Raw genomic sequence first — 19,248 nt, forward strand, 5'->3', positions numbered from 1 at the left:
TGCAGGTTACATAGACAATCATTCCTCCTCACATTTAAATCTTTGGACAATTAAAAGTCTTCTGTGAACTTCAGATGACTTTTGGGCAAGAGAAGTCCAAGGGTACACCTTGGGCTAGTGGCGAGTTAGGTACAGGAAACAAAGAGAACTATTCACAGTTACATTCAGACTTATGGACAATTTAGGCACTACAACGAACCATGCATGCTTTTGAAATGTGCTAGAGTGGAAACTCCACATGGGTAGCCAAGACTTGAGATTTAAACCCGGAACCACAAACCACAATTCCCCTTCTTTTCAGACAATTTGGATGAAGAAAAAACATGAAAGACAAACACTTTGTGCTCCTTTATGTACCCTCCAAGCTTTTGGGGCCCAACGGACCACAAAAGAAAGCATAGAGCATGAAAGCACAGTAAATGTGTGAAGTCATGCAAGTTGCATTTAATCCCGGTGGTCACATGAATGTCTGCTTTGGACATGCCGATGATCACTGTATATTTATTTTCAGGAATGTAATTGGATTTTATCTAATTCATTTTTTTGTATTTTGTAACCACTTCACTCCAAAAGCGATTTCATCTCAACAAACATTATAGAATCTTGTTTTTTCTTTGGGAGCAGATTGTGTCATTCCCAAGCAGACATGTGACTGGATGATCACAAGGTCTGCTCAGCTAAGCCCTGCCAACCGTAGCTCGCTCTGCATCCCTCCCCAACCCCGTGACTTGGTCTAAGTAGTACCGGGACACAGCTGCATCTTCATAATTCATTTGGGTATCGATGATCTCACAAGGATGCTTGATTTGCATGCTCAGTTTTTACTGTGACATACTGTCAGGGCTACGTAAAATTAAAATTAATCAACTCCAAGTCAACAAAGGTTGCAGAAATGGCAATTGTAGTTTCGTCATATAAAGCAGGGGTGCTCAATGCATCGATCGTGAGGCAGTCTTGGTCGATAGCGGGACGGCGTGCCAAAAAAAAAAAAAAACAAAAAAAAAAAACGTCAGCCAATGTTCCCTCTAAGCACGTGAGCAATTGTGCACCGCTGATGGGGTCTCTTTGCAGATATTCTGCATTGGGCGAAAAAAAACATCTAATACAAATTGAAAGTATAACATACCGCTATTCAGTTTGTGGCATTTTGCAATGTGATTCAATGAGTGAGGGATGACTGCTTGTTACATCCAATGGCACAATTCACATAGGTACTGCAAAAAATGAAAAGAAGCCACTGGTTTCTTTTAGGCAGCACACGGAACTTTCTCTAACAATGACCGCTGCTCTGCCACACTTTCTTTTTCCTAGTTTACCTTACAGCCCCCCCCATCCCCGCTCTTAAAGAGTACACTCATAAATCCAAATGTTACAGTACTTACGCAGCCCATCTATATGTTTTACAATGACAGTGTCCCCCACCGCTGCTTTAGTTTGCAACACAATCTGGGCAATGTAGAGCAAAGACGAGCTAGACGAGCTGCTTATGTTTGCTTTTGATATTAATGGAGAAAGTTAAAGAAGAAATGCTGTTGTTTTAATGACTGTTGGAGTATGTGAATAATCAAAGAAAAAGTAGTTAAACTGGACAAGATTGTCTCTTTTCGAGTGGGAAAGGTCCGGTCTGAAGCCAAAGTAGAAACTCCAGGATGAGATGGTGTGTAATTTTAAAAATCCACCTTGGCACAGCCTGATCCAGGATGAAATCACAGACAATACAGTGCACAAAAAGCTAATTATGGATTTTAAATATACATATATATTTATATATAGTATAATATATCACATAATGTTGATAACAAACTATTGGGAGCATCACCCCCCCCCCATCCCCCATTGATAGCTCACGAGAGGCTGGCCGCTTGAAAAGTAGATCTTGGGGTAAAAACGTCTGGGCATCCCTGCTATAGAGTGTCCCAAGGTTAGTCCCAGCGATGACAAATGTACTCACATTCTTTTCTCAAGTAGAAGTACAAGTATTGAAAAAGAAATTTGATTTGTTTACTTCACGGGAATGTTTATAATTTTAGCCCAAAAACAACCCAGAAATTTTTGACATTTAAAAAAAAAAAATGTCAGTATATTCCCAATAGTGGCAGATGAGTAAAATGATCTGTGAAAAAAATAATCCCTCTCTAGCCCCATTTTCAACCTTTAATTCGAGTTTTCAGAAACACTGACAAAATGTTACCTCGCATAGCAAGCTAGTGGTACATTGAACATGCTGCCGTTGTGTTGAACAGATGACCTGACTGTAGCAGTGAATTCCAATGTTTTTGGAGCCAAGGCACTTAGCGGTACTTTACAATAAAAAAAAAAACAAAACCAACAAACAAAAATGTCACAAAAAGTAGATACATTAATTGCTGTATATACTTTCTGCCATCTAATGGAAGAGCATTAATTTGTTTTCTCTGTCACTGTGCCTCACTGACATAAATAGATGAACAAAGATTTTGTAAATATATATTTTTGAACAATTTAGTACACAAGCATACACAGTGAATGAACAGGTCATTTAAATAGACTCATTGCTCCATCTTGTGACCAGATCGGTGATCGGTTATAATTTTTTTAAACTCAGTGATTCAAACCAAAGAAGGTCCAGCATGCCTCCCCAACATCAAACACTTTTTTGAAATAGTGCAAGGCCAGAGATGGGGATTATTTTTATGATTCTGATCAATCACAATTAACTTTATCTCTCGTCTTTTATTCACTTTGTCATGATCCGCAGATGATGAAAAAGGGAGTTGCATAAAAAAATACTAAATTGTTCAATTTAAGTATTGTACTTAAGTACAGGAATCAAGTATTAATACTTCATAATTTCCCGCCACCAGTGGCAAGAACACACGATATTTCCAAAGGACAGGACTAAAGCGGAAAAAAAAAGTCGACAATCTGAGACTCGCTCCAACACAGAGACACAACCGATACTGGGACTGCAGCTGTGAAGAGCCAGAACGGGGTGGGGGGAACAGGAAAATATGGAAAAGATTAAATCCCATCAGAGATTTGGCAGACCGCTAATGTGTGACTTGTTATCCAAAAAAAAAACTGACTCCATGTCACAAGAATGAAGACGCTCACGCAAATCACATCGGCTTTTTGGAGGTCTTAGCTCCTTGAGTAGCTTCAATCATCCCCCATTAGGATTTCGATAAATCCTTGGGATTTACCTGGATGGGTGGACATATTTTCTTTCCCATGGTCTTTTTCACAAATGTAAAAAGAGTTGATTTTGATTGTTGTGCTATTTGTCATGGTGATGCGGCGCCAAACTGAAGTTACAGTTCTGCATCCAGCTGTTAAATAATGTCAGTCATTGGGGTTTTTCTTGTTGTGTAAGTGAAAACAGACTGCATCTTGTACATTCAACTGCGAACCAGATAACCTGAATTGGCCCCTACTATCTTAACTATTGTATTTTAGATCAAAGGGGCCTGTGAAATCTACCCATTGTTCATATCTATAAGGGTAACTAACAGCACATATCTATAAGGGAGACAGCACATAGCTCAACAAGCGGGAAAAGCATGCATGCTACTTCCTGGTCGGCTTCTCTGCAACCCCTTCCAAGTATGAGCAAGCTTACACTGGACGTATCTTTGTGAACAATCTTTTTGGAGGAGTGTAGACACAAAAAAAGGAACAGACTTGTTGTTGTAAAAATGGAACTTGCCAAGGTGAAAGCCAAGTGCAAAATTCATATTCATATTCAGTAAATGTATAGTGAATTAAATGATGTTTTTTGGACTGTGAAATTCACATTTTGCTGGCTATGTTCTTTGAACAGTGATTTTCTGTGCAACTGATGCATGGTTCATTTTGTGCACTTATAAAATGTACATCCGTTTTATCTTTGAAATAAACCAGGTTTATGAATCTCTCCAAGAGAATGGTCGAAACAACGATTTCCGTGCACTGTAGTATTACTACTGTTCAGAATGACATTTTTATTACACATTTTAGTTCATGTGTGACTGAATGATTGGTTATCTTTAATGCATTCCGTGACTAACTGGTGACCAGTCAACGATACGAAAACAGCGCTTGCTCAAAGTCAGTCGGGATTGGCCCCCATTTGCCCCTGAACAAGTAGTAGAAAATTGATACAGTAAATGGATGGGTTATAAAATTTGATTACAAGAAAAAAGACAACTGCTGGATCTGGTGCTCCACTGCACCCCTTCAAACAGAGCACAAAATCAATCTATTTTCTTTTCCACTTGGCAACTGACTCCCAAAACCCCAGATTTTCACCACTGACTGCCAAGAAATTTGACTCAGCTGCTGAGATTCAGTCTCTCTGCTGAAAGCCTTGAAAGTGTTTGCTGAGTTCCACTCTTATTTGACTTCCTGCAGATTTTCACATGGATCCGTAATTTCAACACCAATTAGATGTGCTGTGTGTCTCTCACAACATAATTCACTGTAATGATACTGAGTACGCCAGCATGGTGGGCAACTGGTTATGATATCGGCCTCACAGTTCTGAGGACCTGGGTTAAAATCTGACCTCGCCTGTGTGGATTTTGCATGTTCTCTCCGTGCCTGTGTGGGTTTTCTCTGGCTTCCCCAATTTTCTCCCATATCCCAAAAACATGCGTGGCAGCATGATTGAAAACTCAAAATTTCCCGTAGGTGTGAATGTGAGTGCGAATGGTTGGTTGTTTCTATGTGGCCTGCCATTGGCTGGTGATCAGTCCATGGATAAGCTTGGTCAATAGACTCCAGCTCAGGTGAAATCCGAATGAGGACAAGCTCTCTAGAAAATTGATAGATAACGACTACTCACTTGCATCTTCATCATCAGAAGAGTATGTGCTGTTTCCACTGACTCTTTTGAAGAGTGATCTCATCACCTTGGCGCTGCCGAAATGCTTAAAGCGTGCCCGCAGGTTCTCGTGGTACCATTCCAGGGTGCCAATCTTGAGGACCCTTTTGAAAACAATACAGGATTTACTAATTTTCAGGGAATGACTGGTAAACACACAAAAGGAAGAAGTCCACAACACGATTGGCTGCTGTTGTGGTCAAATGTGAAACTCTGTAATGTGTAATCTATCATGTGAAATAAGCTTTACACTTTCCAGCTGTGGTTGAAAGAAACTATCAGCGAAGGGTCTTGGATTCAGATGGAAATAATGGACACAAATGCAGTCTTGTAGAATTTTTCCTACACATACAGTAACCTGACTAGATTTCATTAACCCAAGTTGGCCCTCCACCAAGACGAAAACCATACATGGCCACCCAAAATGCTTCCTACTCATTACAGCACGCATCCAGATGGAATCAATTCCAGGTCTTGTACTTCGACAAACATGACTTCGGAATTTGTGGTGTCAAAGTTTGATGAGAATTTTAAGAATTTGCTCTGCAGAAGGGAGCGCAAGAACCACCCATCAACAGATGACTGATTCACCGATCATGGAATTGGATGGCCAAGGGTAAGTTCCCAAGCATTTTCCTTATGATCTAATGTTGGCAAAGTTTGATGATTATTTTGAGGATTTGCCAACAAAAAGCAGGTGGGGAGGACCAGGTAAATGGTACTTGCATCTTTAATTTTTAATTTTGCATTGATGATTTTAGCAACATTACCAGACAGAGGCAAATGGACGAAATTGCTTTTTTTCTAAAGGGTTTTCTTGTGATTCAGGGTCACCAAGTTACTAAATACTATCCCGGCAAAGAGTTGAACATTTCTTACCTGGCCATGTGACAAGGATCACACACCCAGCCGCGCTCCTTTTTGTTGTAACGGCTGCAGGACCTGCAGATGTACAACTGGCAGTCCAGACACTGGCATCTGCTGTTCACCAGGAACTTGAAAGCTTTCAGACAGCGAATGCAGTGAGACTTGGTCATATTCACCCAATGACCCAGCATCTCTCTTTTACAGTCTTCTTGCTCAATCTTGGTCTTGAGCTCTCTTGGGAAGAAGAACAACACACAATTTAATAATTACTGGTAGGAAATTGGAGTGTTGTGAGGAGTTATTTCATCTATACATTTCTGCCAGTAGGAAATGTTTAGGATTCTCTTTAGGGTAGGACCTTCATCACACACAACATTCAGCAAAGGTCTGACCTTATCTCCCTTTCAGAAAAAAGGAGTCATATACAGTACAGTACAAGGCAATCAATACTGTATTGAAGAATTTTTGAGTTTTACATTTGCTTTCTCCCCCCCCAAAAAAAAAAAAAAATCCACGTGGCTATGATAATGTGCAGTATATTTAATTCATTTCAACTTTGGAAATACTTCCAGTTAATTACTGCAGAGCACATGTGGCCACTGGCTGTTTGAACCACAGCGAGGTTTTCTACTGAAAAGTCTTGAGAATTCAAGCAAAGGGTCTACTCAAACAAACATGTCCTTCCTCTCTCTTAGTGTGACTTGGCGAAGTTTCTTTTATGAATGACTTCAGCGCTTTCAGCAAATGCAGCCCCTAAAACTGGGCCCAAAATTTTAAAAAGGGAAGGAAAAAAAAAAACAGGCAAATAGTGCCAGACATCAGACAGGGGCTTAATAGGTGCAATCTGGCAGAACACCCAGGAAGAATAAGAGGGTGCTTGTTTTTCATTTAGCTTTCCTTTAGGGACAGATTATCAGATCATTGCCTAGATCAATAGGTTAACTTGAATACATTACTTTGTTACTATTTTGCTAAACCTTTGGATGATTTGGCTGCTCCCCATGAACTGTCATGTAATTCTAGTCTGATTTGAAACATCACATCCGACACAAATCCTGTAAACAAGATGGGATTGAATTATTTAAATAAGACGCATGCTGCAGACAGCATCTTGTTTTTGGGCTGAGGTTTTCCTGTTCTGTTCTTTACTTAGCTAGCATTAGTTCTCGCCTGGTATCAAATTAGGTTTATTATTCATGGCACATTATGACATAACTTTGACTGGTCATATCTTTCTCTCTTTTTTGCAATCACAATGTTAAACAATGTGAAAACTAATTGCCTGCCTGATACAGTAAATTAAAATAATGGGATGGTTGCATAGAATAGGGAACTTATAAAGATTTTTATTTGATGAAAAGGAAAACTGTTTGGGGTGAATCTCTTTAATAGTGCTAAAAAATAATAAGCCCCCGATACTGCTTCCCCAATCAACCCAAAGTTTGGTGGACATGTCTATCATAACTGGATGCACAAAAACGTTTCCAGGTCCCATGGATGACGTTTACTGTAACAGGAAGTTGACCATTTTGGTTTGAAACAGCCATATTTTCAAAATGAATTTCTTTTGGAATATCCATCCATCCATCTATGCTCTTAGCCGCTTATCCTCTCATGGGTCACGGGGAGTGCTGAAGCCTATTCCAGCTGTCAACAGGCAGGAGGCAGGGTACATCCTGAACTGGTTGCCAGCCAATCGCAGGGCACATCGAGACAAACAACCGCAGTCACAATCACACCTAGAGGCAGTTTAGAGTGTCCAATTAATGTTTTGGGGATATTGGAGGAAACCGGAGCGCCCGGAGGAAACCCACACAGGCATGGGGAGAACATGCGAACTCCACACAGCCGGGTCCGGGATTGAACCCAGGACCTCAGAAATGCAAGGACAGCGCTTTCTAGCTGATCCACCATACCGCCCTTTTGGAATATTTGAAACAAACAAAAAAAAAAGCCCTCAATAACATCTTCCCTGATCAACAAGAAATTTGGTGGCTATATCAGGACATATGAAAAAGTCTCAAGGACCCAAGCTTGAAATAAAAAAGGAAGTTGACTATTTTGATTTCAAGCAGCCTTTTCACATAAATGTAATACTTTGTGACTATAATACTCCAATTATATATAATATTATGGAAATAGTACCTAATAATTATATTAGGGAAATTGGCCAAATGAGAATCAATTAGAAGCAAGATAGCGGATGATTGAGTCTGTTCTCAATAGCCACAAGGCCAAAAGGACGATCAACAATCCAATTTTGATGTTCTGCCAGAAGCTGCACATTTTGGCATAACATCACCCTCCAATTACGTCTGAGGATTTGACAACTCAGGAGCAAGAAAACCGTCAAACAATACTCTCTATCCTTAATATTTGATTTAAAGGAGGCAGTGTTTTTTTTTTTGTTGTTTTTTTTTTACTTTCCTTAACTGGAAAAACTTCGGAATGTGAGGACATCAGCTAAACGTTCACTTCGACTCAAACAGCTGCAAAGACTTAAGCAACAGATTTTTCACAGACAACTGATCGTCTCTGTGTCCTTTTAGCGCAAATGGGCCTCCTTTGTTTCATTTCCGCTGGATGTAAGGCCAGGAAAATTTGTATATTCAAAAATGTTCACTTCACTCAACAAAATGTCAAAGTAGACTACTTGTATCTCTGTGTACAATCCACATCGGACTACATTGCTCTTTTGGGAGGAGCCAGGCATGTCCGATTGCATTTGTAATGTGAGTTAAATGGTGTAAAATCAGCTTCTCGTGGTGAAAAAGAAAAGTCACATCACCTCCTGGTAGTCTGAATAGCAACGGAACTATAACAAGACCATTTATCCATTCATCTGTTATCTGAGCTGCTTATCCTCACAAGGTGAGGGTGCTGGAGCCTATCCCAGCTATCTTCGGGCAGGAGGCGGGGTACACCCTGAACTGGTTGGCAGCCAATTGCAGGGCACATAGAGACAAACAACCAGTCGCATTCACAATCACACCGAGGGCCAATTTTGAGTTTTTAATTAATGCATGTCTTTAGGATGAGGGTAGGGGGAACCAGGGTGCCTGGAGAGAACATGCAAACTCCACACAGGCAGGGCCAGGATTTGAACCCCGGTTCTTAAAACTGCGAGACTGACACTCTAACCAGTCGGGCCACCATGCCGCCTAGAACAAGACCAATAAATACAATTGATGACGAGACAAGCATCTCGAACAGCTAATCCTCCTGTATTTCACAGCGTTTTTTTTTTTTTTTTACGTAACGAGATGGAAGACAGAAGTTGGGGTAAAAAAAAAAAAGGTACAAAAACCCCAAGAATACTCCAGAAAGCTGAGAATGACTTTTTTGTTTACTGATTTATTGATCGATACTTCTAAAATCCACCACAACTGCTTGAGCATCATGTGGAACTATAACAGCAGAAAGAGGGCGTTCTAATGAAACATGAGAATCCAATTAGAGACTCCCATTCAAATTTTCTGATTATAAAACAATGTTTAACAAGAATCTTGCGGCTTTTTTATGCAAGAAACCCATCCCGAGTTTAATTTGTGACGCACTCTTATGGTGAGACAATTATGCAGTTGTTTTCTTTAGCGCTTCTGCTTTGATTTTCTTTAACCATGGCTATTGGATAATGATGATTGTTTACATAGGTGGGTTGTGAGGCGGATTAGTCTTTTTTTTCCTTTTCGGGATGCTGTAACAGAAATGGTTGGGCAAGACAATGGTTCACTCTGATTTTCCATTGTCTCTCACTTTCACTGTTTTCTTACATTTTTTTTTCCTCTGCTTGTCATATTGACTGCACTTCATTTTGAGAGCTTTACAGAGAGAAACTATAAAACAAGCGACTCCAGCAAAAACTTCCAAGAACGCATTGGTGAACATTGGGTCCCGCAAAATTAGCTCAGAAGTCAACAGAAACATGTCGTCTACCATTTCAAGAAAAATGTAACCAAACTGACGAGGAAATCCTTCATTATGCAGCAAGAAAAAAAAACCATTGACAACACAACAAAGATGTTTATCATGGGAGGGAAATGGAACATTTTTGACAGTCTAAGCAAATTGCTACATTTAACACCTACAGATTGTGCATTTTAACCAATTGTGATGCTTTCAAATGAAGGCTGAAATGTCAATTATAATATTTTGACATCATTGTTACCCAAGCCTGTCTTCCTCTTTCTTCCTCAGGTCGAAATCTCGCTGAACGACTTGCCACACATGCTGGGCCTCGTCGTCTGTGAGCCTGGATAGATCCAACTCCCTGCCGCTCACGGTGCCCAGCATTCTGCTGATTTTGGTCCTGCTCGTCAGCTGATTGGCTTTGCTGAGACGACAAGAAGGGTATGTGGATTTGAGATCACAATCCCAGTGAAAACATCATAATTCATCAGTGCTGCACTGTCACTGATTTTGTGGTTACACCACAACTGTTAATCATTACATGGCCACAACAGTTTGAAGTGTTATCATGAAGACCCCATATCTTTTTGTTTGGTGGGATAATGCATTACAGACACAGATCCCTTTAACAGAACCTTGAGGCTCAGCACGAAAATATAGCGTATCCATAACAAATCCAATGTAACAGTTTTCAACGAGGTAGACACACAAGATGTGCAGTTTGAACCTATCAAGGTGGACTCAAGTAAAAGTAAAAGTAAAGTAAAAGTGAATTACTTGAGTCCACTTGAGTAACATGCAAACGTGCATTTGTGAAAGCACTGAAAAAAACAGGATTTGACCAGCAGCTTGGGATCGACATGTTTTGTTTTTGTTGAGGAACGAGTCCTGGAACTTGGCTAAAATGGCTACACTTCAAACCAAAATGGTCAAATTCCTGTTCAATTTCTGGAATGGGCCAGATAAAAATTTTCCATGTACTGAATCCTACTATAATTAATATGTCCAGCCGTTTTCATATAGATGAGCAAAACAGTTTGGGGCCGTTTTTTTTTTTTTTTTTTTTTTTTTTTTTTTTTTTTAACCTTTCACGTGGTGAATGAGCTCCAACGTCCCTTTGGAGGGAAAAAATAGTTTTTGACTTAATTTTTTTTTCCATTAAAAGTTGTGTAGTTTCTTTTCAAGACAAATCCTGAAAAATAATTGATATTTCAATCTACATATTTCAATTAAAAATAGTGTATTTCAAGAAAAAAAGCTGCATATTTTTTGACAGTAAGTTTAAATTTTGAAAAAGCTTTATCTTTTCTAGAAAATTTTAGATAGATAGATAGATAGATAGATAGATATGACCGCTATGATCAATGATCATTTATAATATAGTATTCAGTGTTCGTGTGGGTCATGTCAGGTCTGTGCAAATAAAAGTAGATACATATACAATGAAAATAACATAAAGAAGGCCATCCGAAAAACTGTAATTCAATTTATTTATTTATTTTAGCATTTTATTTATTTTTTTTGTTCAAGACTTCTAAACTTCGAAGTGGTTTAATATGATCCCTAACATCATCAGAATGGCTAATGACATTATATTGTGTGTATATAATACTACAAATGCCATAGGATGATCTACAAAGCAAGGCAAACAATGACATCTTGATAACCTGTAACTTCTCTTACCTTGTGGACCGAGAAGCCTCAAAGGAGGGATTTCCTCTGAAGGCACACCGAGATGACTGCCGGGGCAAAGCAAGCAACGGCCGACGGCAATTCTAATCACATGTCTTGTTAACTGCAGGGTGGGAAGAACAAGAAAAGGTGGGGGTGGGGACAACAAACACGCTGTCTTCAATTGACATACGGTATTTGAAGGCACTGTACTTGGACCGCGCATCAAAAGGAAAGCAATGTCGGGTTATGTATTGACTGGCCAGCTGGATCCTCCTTGTAATGTTTGATGTTGCTCATACACAAGTTTGAATTCCCCTATAATTGTCATGTGTGCTTTCATTCTTAGGTGAAGTGTAAAATCATCACAACGCTTCTAATTTGCTGTGACAACAGAAAAGTACAATTAAACATAAAAATACACGTCAGTGGTATTCGTGTATTCTCAACTCTCAATTAGTCCGATTTCCGCTTCCTTCTCACTAGTTTAGGTTTTCAAAGAGGCTAATTTGAGGCACGGGACCCGCTGTCGGCAGTCCCGTTTTCCCATTTGTTCATTCAACGTTAACTTAAGATTTCCTGTTGTGTCTCTGGGACACATTTGAAATGGAATAAGTTTCCATTTCCATTTCCTAGACCCCGTATCCTCACCAGGGTCGCGGGAGTGTCGCAGCCTATCCCAGCTAACATTGGGCGAAAGGCGGACTACATCCTGAAACAAACAAACAAACAAATACATACATACATAAATAAATACCAAAACTTGGGCTAATTCTTGACAGTGTTTTTCGTTTTTTTTTTATGCGTTAAGGTGTACAACTGGTTAGCACATCCACCTCACAGTCCTGAGGTATGAAGACTATTTTACTTTTATTGCACTTTCATTATTTGCTGAAATATGACCCTATACATTTAATCAATGGATAAAGTGTTGCCCATTTGCTAATCAGACAAGGATGTGTTGTGGAGCCGGTGGTTGTCCTTGGTCTTTGTACGCAGAAAACCGGCTGGCGCCATCCTCCTCTCCCAGGCATTGCCGTGGAGACGAACGACACCAGATAAGGAGTGGAAAATTACCATCCCGGCCCAGGATCTGACTGCGCGGGGGGGGAGCCACTTCTACCATGGACCCAACATATAAAAACCTTGTGTTACTGGGCAGCTTTTGTCTTCTTCTTTGGCTATCCTGCCAGAAGACATACGTCTCGTGTGCGGCAGATACCTAGACAAAACCCGGACGTCTGTACTGCACATTCCTTTGTAATAAATCCATTTGCTGTTAACTTTTTCGAATCATTGGTCATATCTTCCTTGACTCGTGAACACGCGTAGGGTCCAAACTCGCAAAGCACTACAGGTACTTGGGTTCAATTTCAAGCCACACCTGTGTGGCGTTTTCACATCCCCAAAACTTCCATGGCAGCTAAAGTGAAGACTCTAAATGTGACATCACCCCCATGTGTGTAGAATTTCAAGTTAAGATTTAAAAAAAAAAAAAAACTCTTCTTTTTTTTCCTGTTTTAGAGCAGGGGTGTCAAACTCATTTTTTCCCGCGGGCCACGTTGTAATTCCGGTTTCCCTCAGAGGGCCGTCATGACTGTGAAGCAATAAAAATATTTAATTGTCTCATCATATTTACATCCTCACTTTATGGACTAGTTTTGGTATCAGAAATCAATAGTAGAAATCAACTGGTAACACAAAAATGCTTATAATATCTCAACTTTATCATTTATGATATATGACAGTTTGAAATTTTGGTACAGATTTTTACAAGAATGACACTGTAGATTTGGCTTCACCGGCCACATAAAATCATGTGGCAGGCCGAATCTGGCCGCTGGGCCTTGTGTTTGACACCAGTGTTTTAGAGTATTTCCACTTGCACAGTATTTCACTTTTTACTTGCACGTCGTTTCAGTTGTGCGTTTTTTTCCTCTTCATTTTAAATGTTTACAGGATGATTTTTGTTTGTTTTAAATGTACAGAACATTCGCTTATGTATGAAATGGACAATATAAATAAATCTTTTTTGCTTGCTAAATTGCCTCTTTGTGTGAATATGAGTATGAATGGTTGTTTGTTCACATGCCCTGCAATTGGCTGGAAACCAGTTCAGGGTCTTTGAATATTTGTAAGAAAAAAAGGTTGTATGCCTTGAAGAAAAAGTTATTTTTAAAAGTTGTATCCTTTGTAAAAAAAACAAAAACAAAAGATGAATCCAAATATATTTCTCTTTATCTGTAAATGTAGCCCGAATTTTGTTCTGGATTTTAGGTGTTTAATAAAGAAAAGTAAAAAAACCCCAAAACATTTACAGTATTTACAATGTGTGATAGAAGCGGAACAAAAGATGAATAAATTAATGTATATAACCCCGGATATTGTCCTTTGAATAAACCCCCCTGTCGACCCCTCCTGTGTTTGTTGTTAACGTGTGTGTGGGTGTGTGTGTTCATGTGTTTTCCTCTGACAGCACATCTGCAGATTTTTATTGTGGCACTTGCTTGTCGTCAACGTGTGACTATTGCCCATTTATGATCAGCTTGCAAGACTAGAAAACATGATATGTGATGGGAGTCGGGGGATGAATGCCACATAGGGCCTTTTTTTTTTTTTTTTTTTTAAATACAATGAACACAGAGCTTTTGGCATTAAAGACCAGTACGTGACTTAATGCATGGTTTATACCCTTGACAAAGTTGTGATTATTTGGATGTCTTCTTCTCTTTCAGATGTTTGGCAGTTGTCAATATGTCTGTGTTGTGCATTAGCTCCACCTACAGGATGACCGGAATGGGACAGCCAACCTTTGTAGTGACATCATTGTTTAGCCTTTGTGAAAGTCTTTAAGAAGAACCCAATATGGGGTCAGCGGATAATGTTTATAAAAACCCTAGATGATCACAAACAAATACAACATAACTGACAAAAGATCACACAATCCAAATTCCAACAGTAAACAATGCTATACAAAAACAAAAATCGAAGAATTGTAATGTACCATCTTAAATTTAAAATAATTACAATTTCACACTGGGGTCCTGAAAACTTTTTTTGTTTTTAACATGTTGCTATGTTAAACATGTACACCCAATTTTGTGTCTGTATTTGTGTGAGCATTCTGCTCCGACCAACTGGGCCAGCTCCTGAGGCAAAACCACAAAGAGCGTCTACCTCATGGCACCTTTTTTCTTTAAATGAACTCTTTCTCCCATCGTACTGAACATTTTAAAGCGCCAGACTATGTGAGTGTGGTGGTGGTGGTGGGGGTGTTAGATTAGGAGGTGTTCTTTTGAGACCCTTTTGTAACTGAGTGCTATAAAAATTAAGTGCTATACAAATATGCTCAACTGTTGATTACTTAGGTCGCACGGTGAGAGCAGTGGCCTCACAGATCTGAGGACCGGGGTTCAAATCCCGGCCCCACCCGTGTGGAGTTTGGATGTTCTTCACATGGCTACGTGGGTTTTCTCCGGGCACTCCGGTTTCCTCCCACAACCCAAAAACATGCAATCATTAGAGACTCTAAATTGACCTAATGTATGATTGGTAGTACGACTGTTCTCTGTCTCTATGTAGGCTGCGATTGGCTGGCAACGAGTCCAGGTTTTACTCTCCCTCCTGCTCGATTATAGCTGGGATTGGCTCCAGCACTCCCATGACCCATGTAAGGATAAGCGTCTCAGAAAATGAATGAATGGAGGCTAGTGTGACAATTTTTTTTCAAATATCCCAAATGATAAGCAGGCATCCTGTACAATTTCATGTTGATGTCCCTGAGACTTCTGATTGAGTCCCGATTTGATAGACTTGTCAAAGCAATTTTGGGTTTATTATTGAAACTGGTGTCTAGGGCTCATTTTTTTTCAACTCTCAAAAAAATTATCCTTCCATCCATTTCCCGTCTATCTTATCACAGGCGTGCTGGACCCTATCCCAGCTGATTCTAGGCTAGCGGAGGGGTACACCCTGAACTGATCGGCAGCTAATCGCAGAGCACAGATAAGCAAACAACCTTTTGCACGCACATTCCTACAGCCAATGTAGAGTTTTCAATTAACTTGCTACGCATGTTTATGGGATGTGGGAGGAAACTGGCGCACCTGGAGAGACCCAAGCAGGCACGGGCAGAACATGCAAACTCCCACAGCTCAGAAATGTGAGGCATATGTGCTAACCAGTCGCCCACCGCGCTGCTAAAACAATTATGAGGCCAGGAATTTGCCAGAAACGTCTGCGCTTTAAGCCATGATGCCTGATTTCCTGTTCAATTTTATGGTCGGGTCCTTGAGACTTTTTCGTCAATCCGTTTAAGATAGACAACTCCACCCATTTTCATATGAATTTTGGGAATTTGTGTCCGGGGCAATTCCCCCCACCCCCTACTTTCTAATGGAGTATGATGCCCGGAATACACCCAAAGTGGCTCAGCGTCAAACCAGAATGACTGACTTCCTGTTCATTTTTTAAGACTTTTACATGCTTAACATTTTGATAGCCATGTCCACCCGTTGACATTGGAATTTTTTTCCCTTAATCTTCCAGTGGGGGAGTTTGGGGGTGTTGTGAGGTACGTATTTGGAATAGATACATTTCCACCAGGAAACAGGCGCTCGGTAAAAATTGGCGAGCTTGCAGGCATGTTTTTTCATGACCAATTAACTTGATGTTTGGGCGTCTCCTTGTCTCGCTGACTTTTTCCTGTTTTTTTTCAGATTGGTATCCTTAGATGTAAACTCCGATATGGAATCTCTGACTCTCTCTCTACCCCCTCCATCTTCCCCAATGAGCATAGGAGTTGATGCTAATTATCAAGAAGCAAGGAGATAGAAAGTGTTGTGACAAAGACATAATTGCAGGAAACGGTCACATTCCTCGAACAGTGCACGCGTGAATGTGCACCACGGAGTCTTCCCGCACTGGCTTGGCCTTTGTGGATGTTTACAGGAAAGGCAGAACTTGAATCAAAACATACACTTTGAGCATATGCTGTGTATATAGACCATAATACCGACAGCTATTGGCTACTGGTTGCAAAAGGTGATTCAGGTCACAAATTCCGTGCAGTACATGAAACATTTCGAGAAGTACGCCTTTGGACTGGAACAGAGATGTTTCAGTGTCGTATTCAAAGGATCTTTGTTACGCAACGTGGATGATATCCAGTGGTTTTATGAGAAAACCTCCATTTTATAGCTTTTGGAGGCTAAAAGTTTCCTTCCACGCATCCAATGAGGAATAGCTGGGAGGGGAGGTTTTTCTTACATATGAAAGCAGTTTAAAGAATCAAGATAACATGATAAATCCGCAGTACAGCGTTTGGTTTGTAGAATATATCATACCATGTGCTTCTCAAAAATGGGGGTACATTCACGAAAAACTAAATAGTCCTGCGGTGCGAATAGTGGTTTGTCTATATACACCCTGCGATTGGCTGGCAACTGGTCCACAGTGCGTACTGCCTCGCATCCAAAATGCACAAGGATAGGCTTTAGCTCATCTGCAACCCGAATAACAACCAGCGCTATTGTGAATGATGGATGCTATTTTTCCTATAAGACACAGGTGTCAAACTCAAGACCCAGGGGCCAGATCTGGCCCGCCGCATGATTTTATGTGGCCCGCGAAGGCAAATTATGGGTATGAACTTCCGTGATTTTTGTTAAAATCTTGTCACGTAGCATCGGAACGAGAGTAGGACCCAAATGCAGGACTCGGACGATGCAAGGTAGTTCAAGGAGAAGCAGGCAGTCCGGTGCAGCATCGGTAGTTGGGACGTCGGGCGAAGAGAGCAGGTGAGCAGGCAGGCAGGAGTCGGTACACAGGAGAACGATCAAAGCAGGAAGAAATATCAAAGGAGTCAGGCTTACAAGGTTGGTCGAAGAACAGGCCAAGGTCGGTACACACGGGTTGTCGATCAGGGATACCGGAGCACTCGAACGGGACATGAAGCTCAACGAACTGGCGCCGGCCAGTTGTCATCGGGGTCATATAAATACACAGCATAATCAGGATGCATGAGGCGCAGGTGTGCACCTCCCAATCAGAGCAACCGCGCGGACATCCGCACGGCCCAGGCTGGAGCGGCAGGATCATGACAAATCTGTACCAAAATATCAAATTGTCATATCATAACTGATAATGTTGAGGTATTGCAAGCATTATTGTGTACCCAAACATCAGCAATATTTGTAATTCCAAAACTAGTTCATAAATTTCACATGTAAATATGATGGGACGAAAGATTTTCATGGTTTTTAGTCAGAAAGGCCCTCTGAGGGAAACCATAACTACAATGTGGCCTGCGACAAAAATGAGTTTGACACCCCTGCTGTAAGATCTTACATTTAGGTTTATAAGGACTATACAGAAACAGCTTCAGATGTGTGCGGTCCGTGTTGGTGTTTTATCCTTCTCTGGCGTTGTGAAACAGAGTTGTGAGGGTTTTGTTACATGCCGAGTTGCCAAACATTGCCCACATGCTCTACCCGTTTGAAATGATAAAAGTGTCATCCATATGTGTAACACATGTGGTTCTTCAAATTTAGTCGCGATTGGTCACGATTTAGGACGATTTCAAACAAAACTTGTTGACATTATTTTGTGTGTGTAGCATCGTAAGACTTTTTTTGGTATTTTTACTCATGACAAAACACACCTGGCAAATGTCATGCTTTTAAGTGAAACAGGCTTTGGGGCTGAATTTTGTTATCATGTATTACTACATCGAATGAATGTGTCCATTGGAAAAAAATGCCAAATAATTGCGCTCGACCCCAGTTTCACCAGTCAACTGGAAATCTCACAACAGGAAGCTTGAAAAAGTCTCAAAGACCGATACTTGAAACTGTAACAGGAAGTTGTCCATTTCCGTTTGAAGCAGCCATTTTTGCTTTGCCAAACTCCTACTTGGGAATTTTGCCCAAATGAGCCCAAATCAGCCTCAATTATTCTATTGTTACGGCTGATCAACGTTGAGCAATTGTCAATGGATCGGAGCTTATCATATTTAAATAAATACATGTGTGTCATTATCACAATTTTGGCGTGTTGAAGAACCCCCCGAAACATGTTTTATTTAACTTAAGTGCCAGACAGTAGCACCTTTACACTGCAAGCCTGGAAGCAAATGTTGTTTTAAAGCAACACTCCCCAGTGGAATATAGTCATGGAATAGCCTGTCAAACAGCATGAAACTATGGGAGTTCTCAAGTTGTTTGGTACATGCAGGCTTACAAACATTAGCGCATGCACCAAGGAGAGGTTCTTGTATTACATCCAACACACACAACAGCTGATTGTGAGGTTTCTAAACAAAACCATCGTAATTTTTTTATATGATTATGACGAAAATTCAAAGTGTTATAAATTACGAGGATGTTTTTTTTTTTTTTTTTTTTACACAAACTTTGGTTTGGCCAGACTGCAGCTGTAACGAGCTAATTTTAGAAAAAGAGCACATTTGCTTTTATAACTGTATTTTCTGGCCTTCTTGGCCACCCTCAAACTAAAAATTGCCATTAACATCATGCAATCCACACCCAGTAAAACCTCTGCTCGCGTAAATGTTGCTCGTAAAACCTTCCACCTCAACACACACACACAGAAAAAAATGGTAAAATGTCCAACCCACTGTAAGACATATAGGTTTGGGTAGAAGATCATGTATTTTTCAGAACAATAAAACCAAAAGCATGCATCCAGAGCAAGAATGGTTGAGAAAGAATGTGTTGAATGTAACCAATTTAGGGATTGTGAGCAGAGCGTTTCTGTCTCGAATCTTTTGAACAATAGACATCGCTCTGGTTTTCACAATGACCACACTACTCAAACTGTAAGTGTGGTCTTCATGTATAAAACTTAAATCAGAATCTGAGTGGGGACGTTTAGTCCTGAAATTGGTAAAAATGCTACCGCTTCTAAATCGGGCCTCCGATCGATATGCAAATAACTTGTCG

The 19,248-nt window shown here is 40.3% G+C and overlaps 1 protein-coding gene across 1 annotated transcript in view; it reads right to left on the bottom strand.

Moving 5' to 3' along the window:
* Positions 1–19,248, bottom strand: part of mlphb (melanophilin b) — a 93,523-nt gene that overhangs the window by 9,927 nt on the left and 64,348 nt on the right. Inside the window, exons 2-5 of the mRNA XM_061841392.1 lie at positions 11,300–11,411; positions 9,876–10,040; positions 5,720–5,941; positions 4,802–4,944 (exon numbers count right to left, since the gene is read on the bottom strand). Coding sequence (XP_061697376.1) covers positions 4,802–4,944; positions 5,720–5,941; positions 9,876–10,000 — 490 coding nt within the window. The 5' untranslated portion in view covers positions 10,001–10,040; positions 11,300–11,411. The remainder of the gene's footprint in view (positions 1–4,801; positions 4,945–5,719; positions 5,942–9,875; positions 10,041–11,299; positions 11,412–19,248) is intronic.

The sequence above is a fragment of the Syngnathoides biaculeatus genome, chromosome 14 (assembly GCF_019802595.1).
Source record: "Syngnathoides biaculeatus isolate LvHL_M chromosome 14, ASM1980259v1, whole genome shotgun sequence".
NCBI classification, from domain to species: domain Eukaryota; kingdom Metazoa; phylum Chordata; class Actinopteri; order Syngnathiformes; family Syngnathidae; genus Syngnathoides; species Syngnathoides biaculeatus.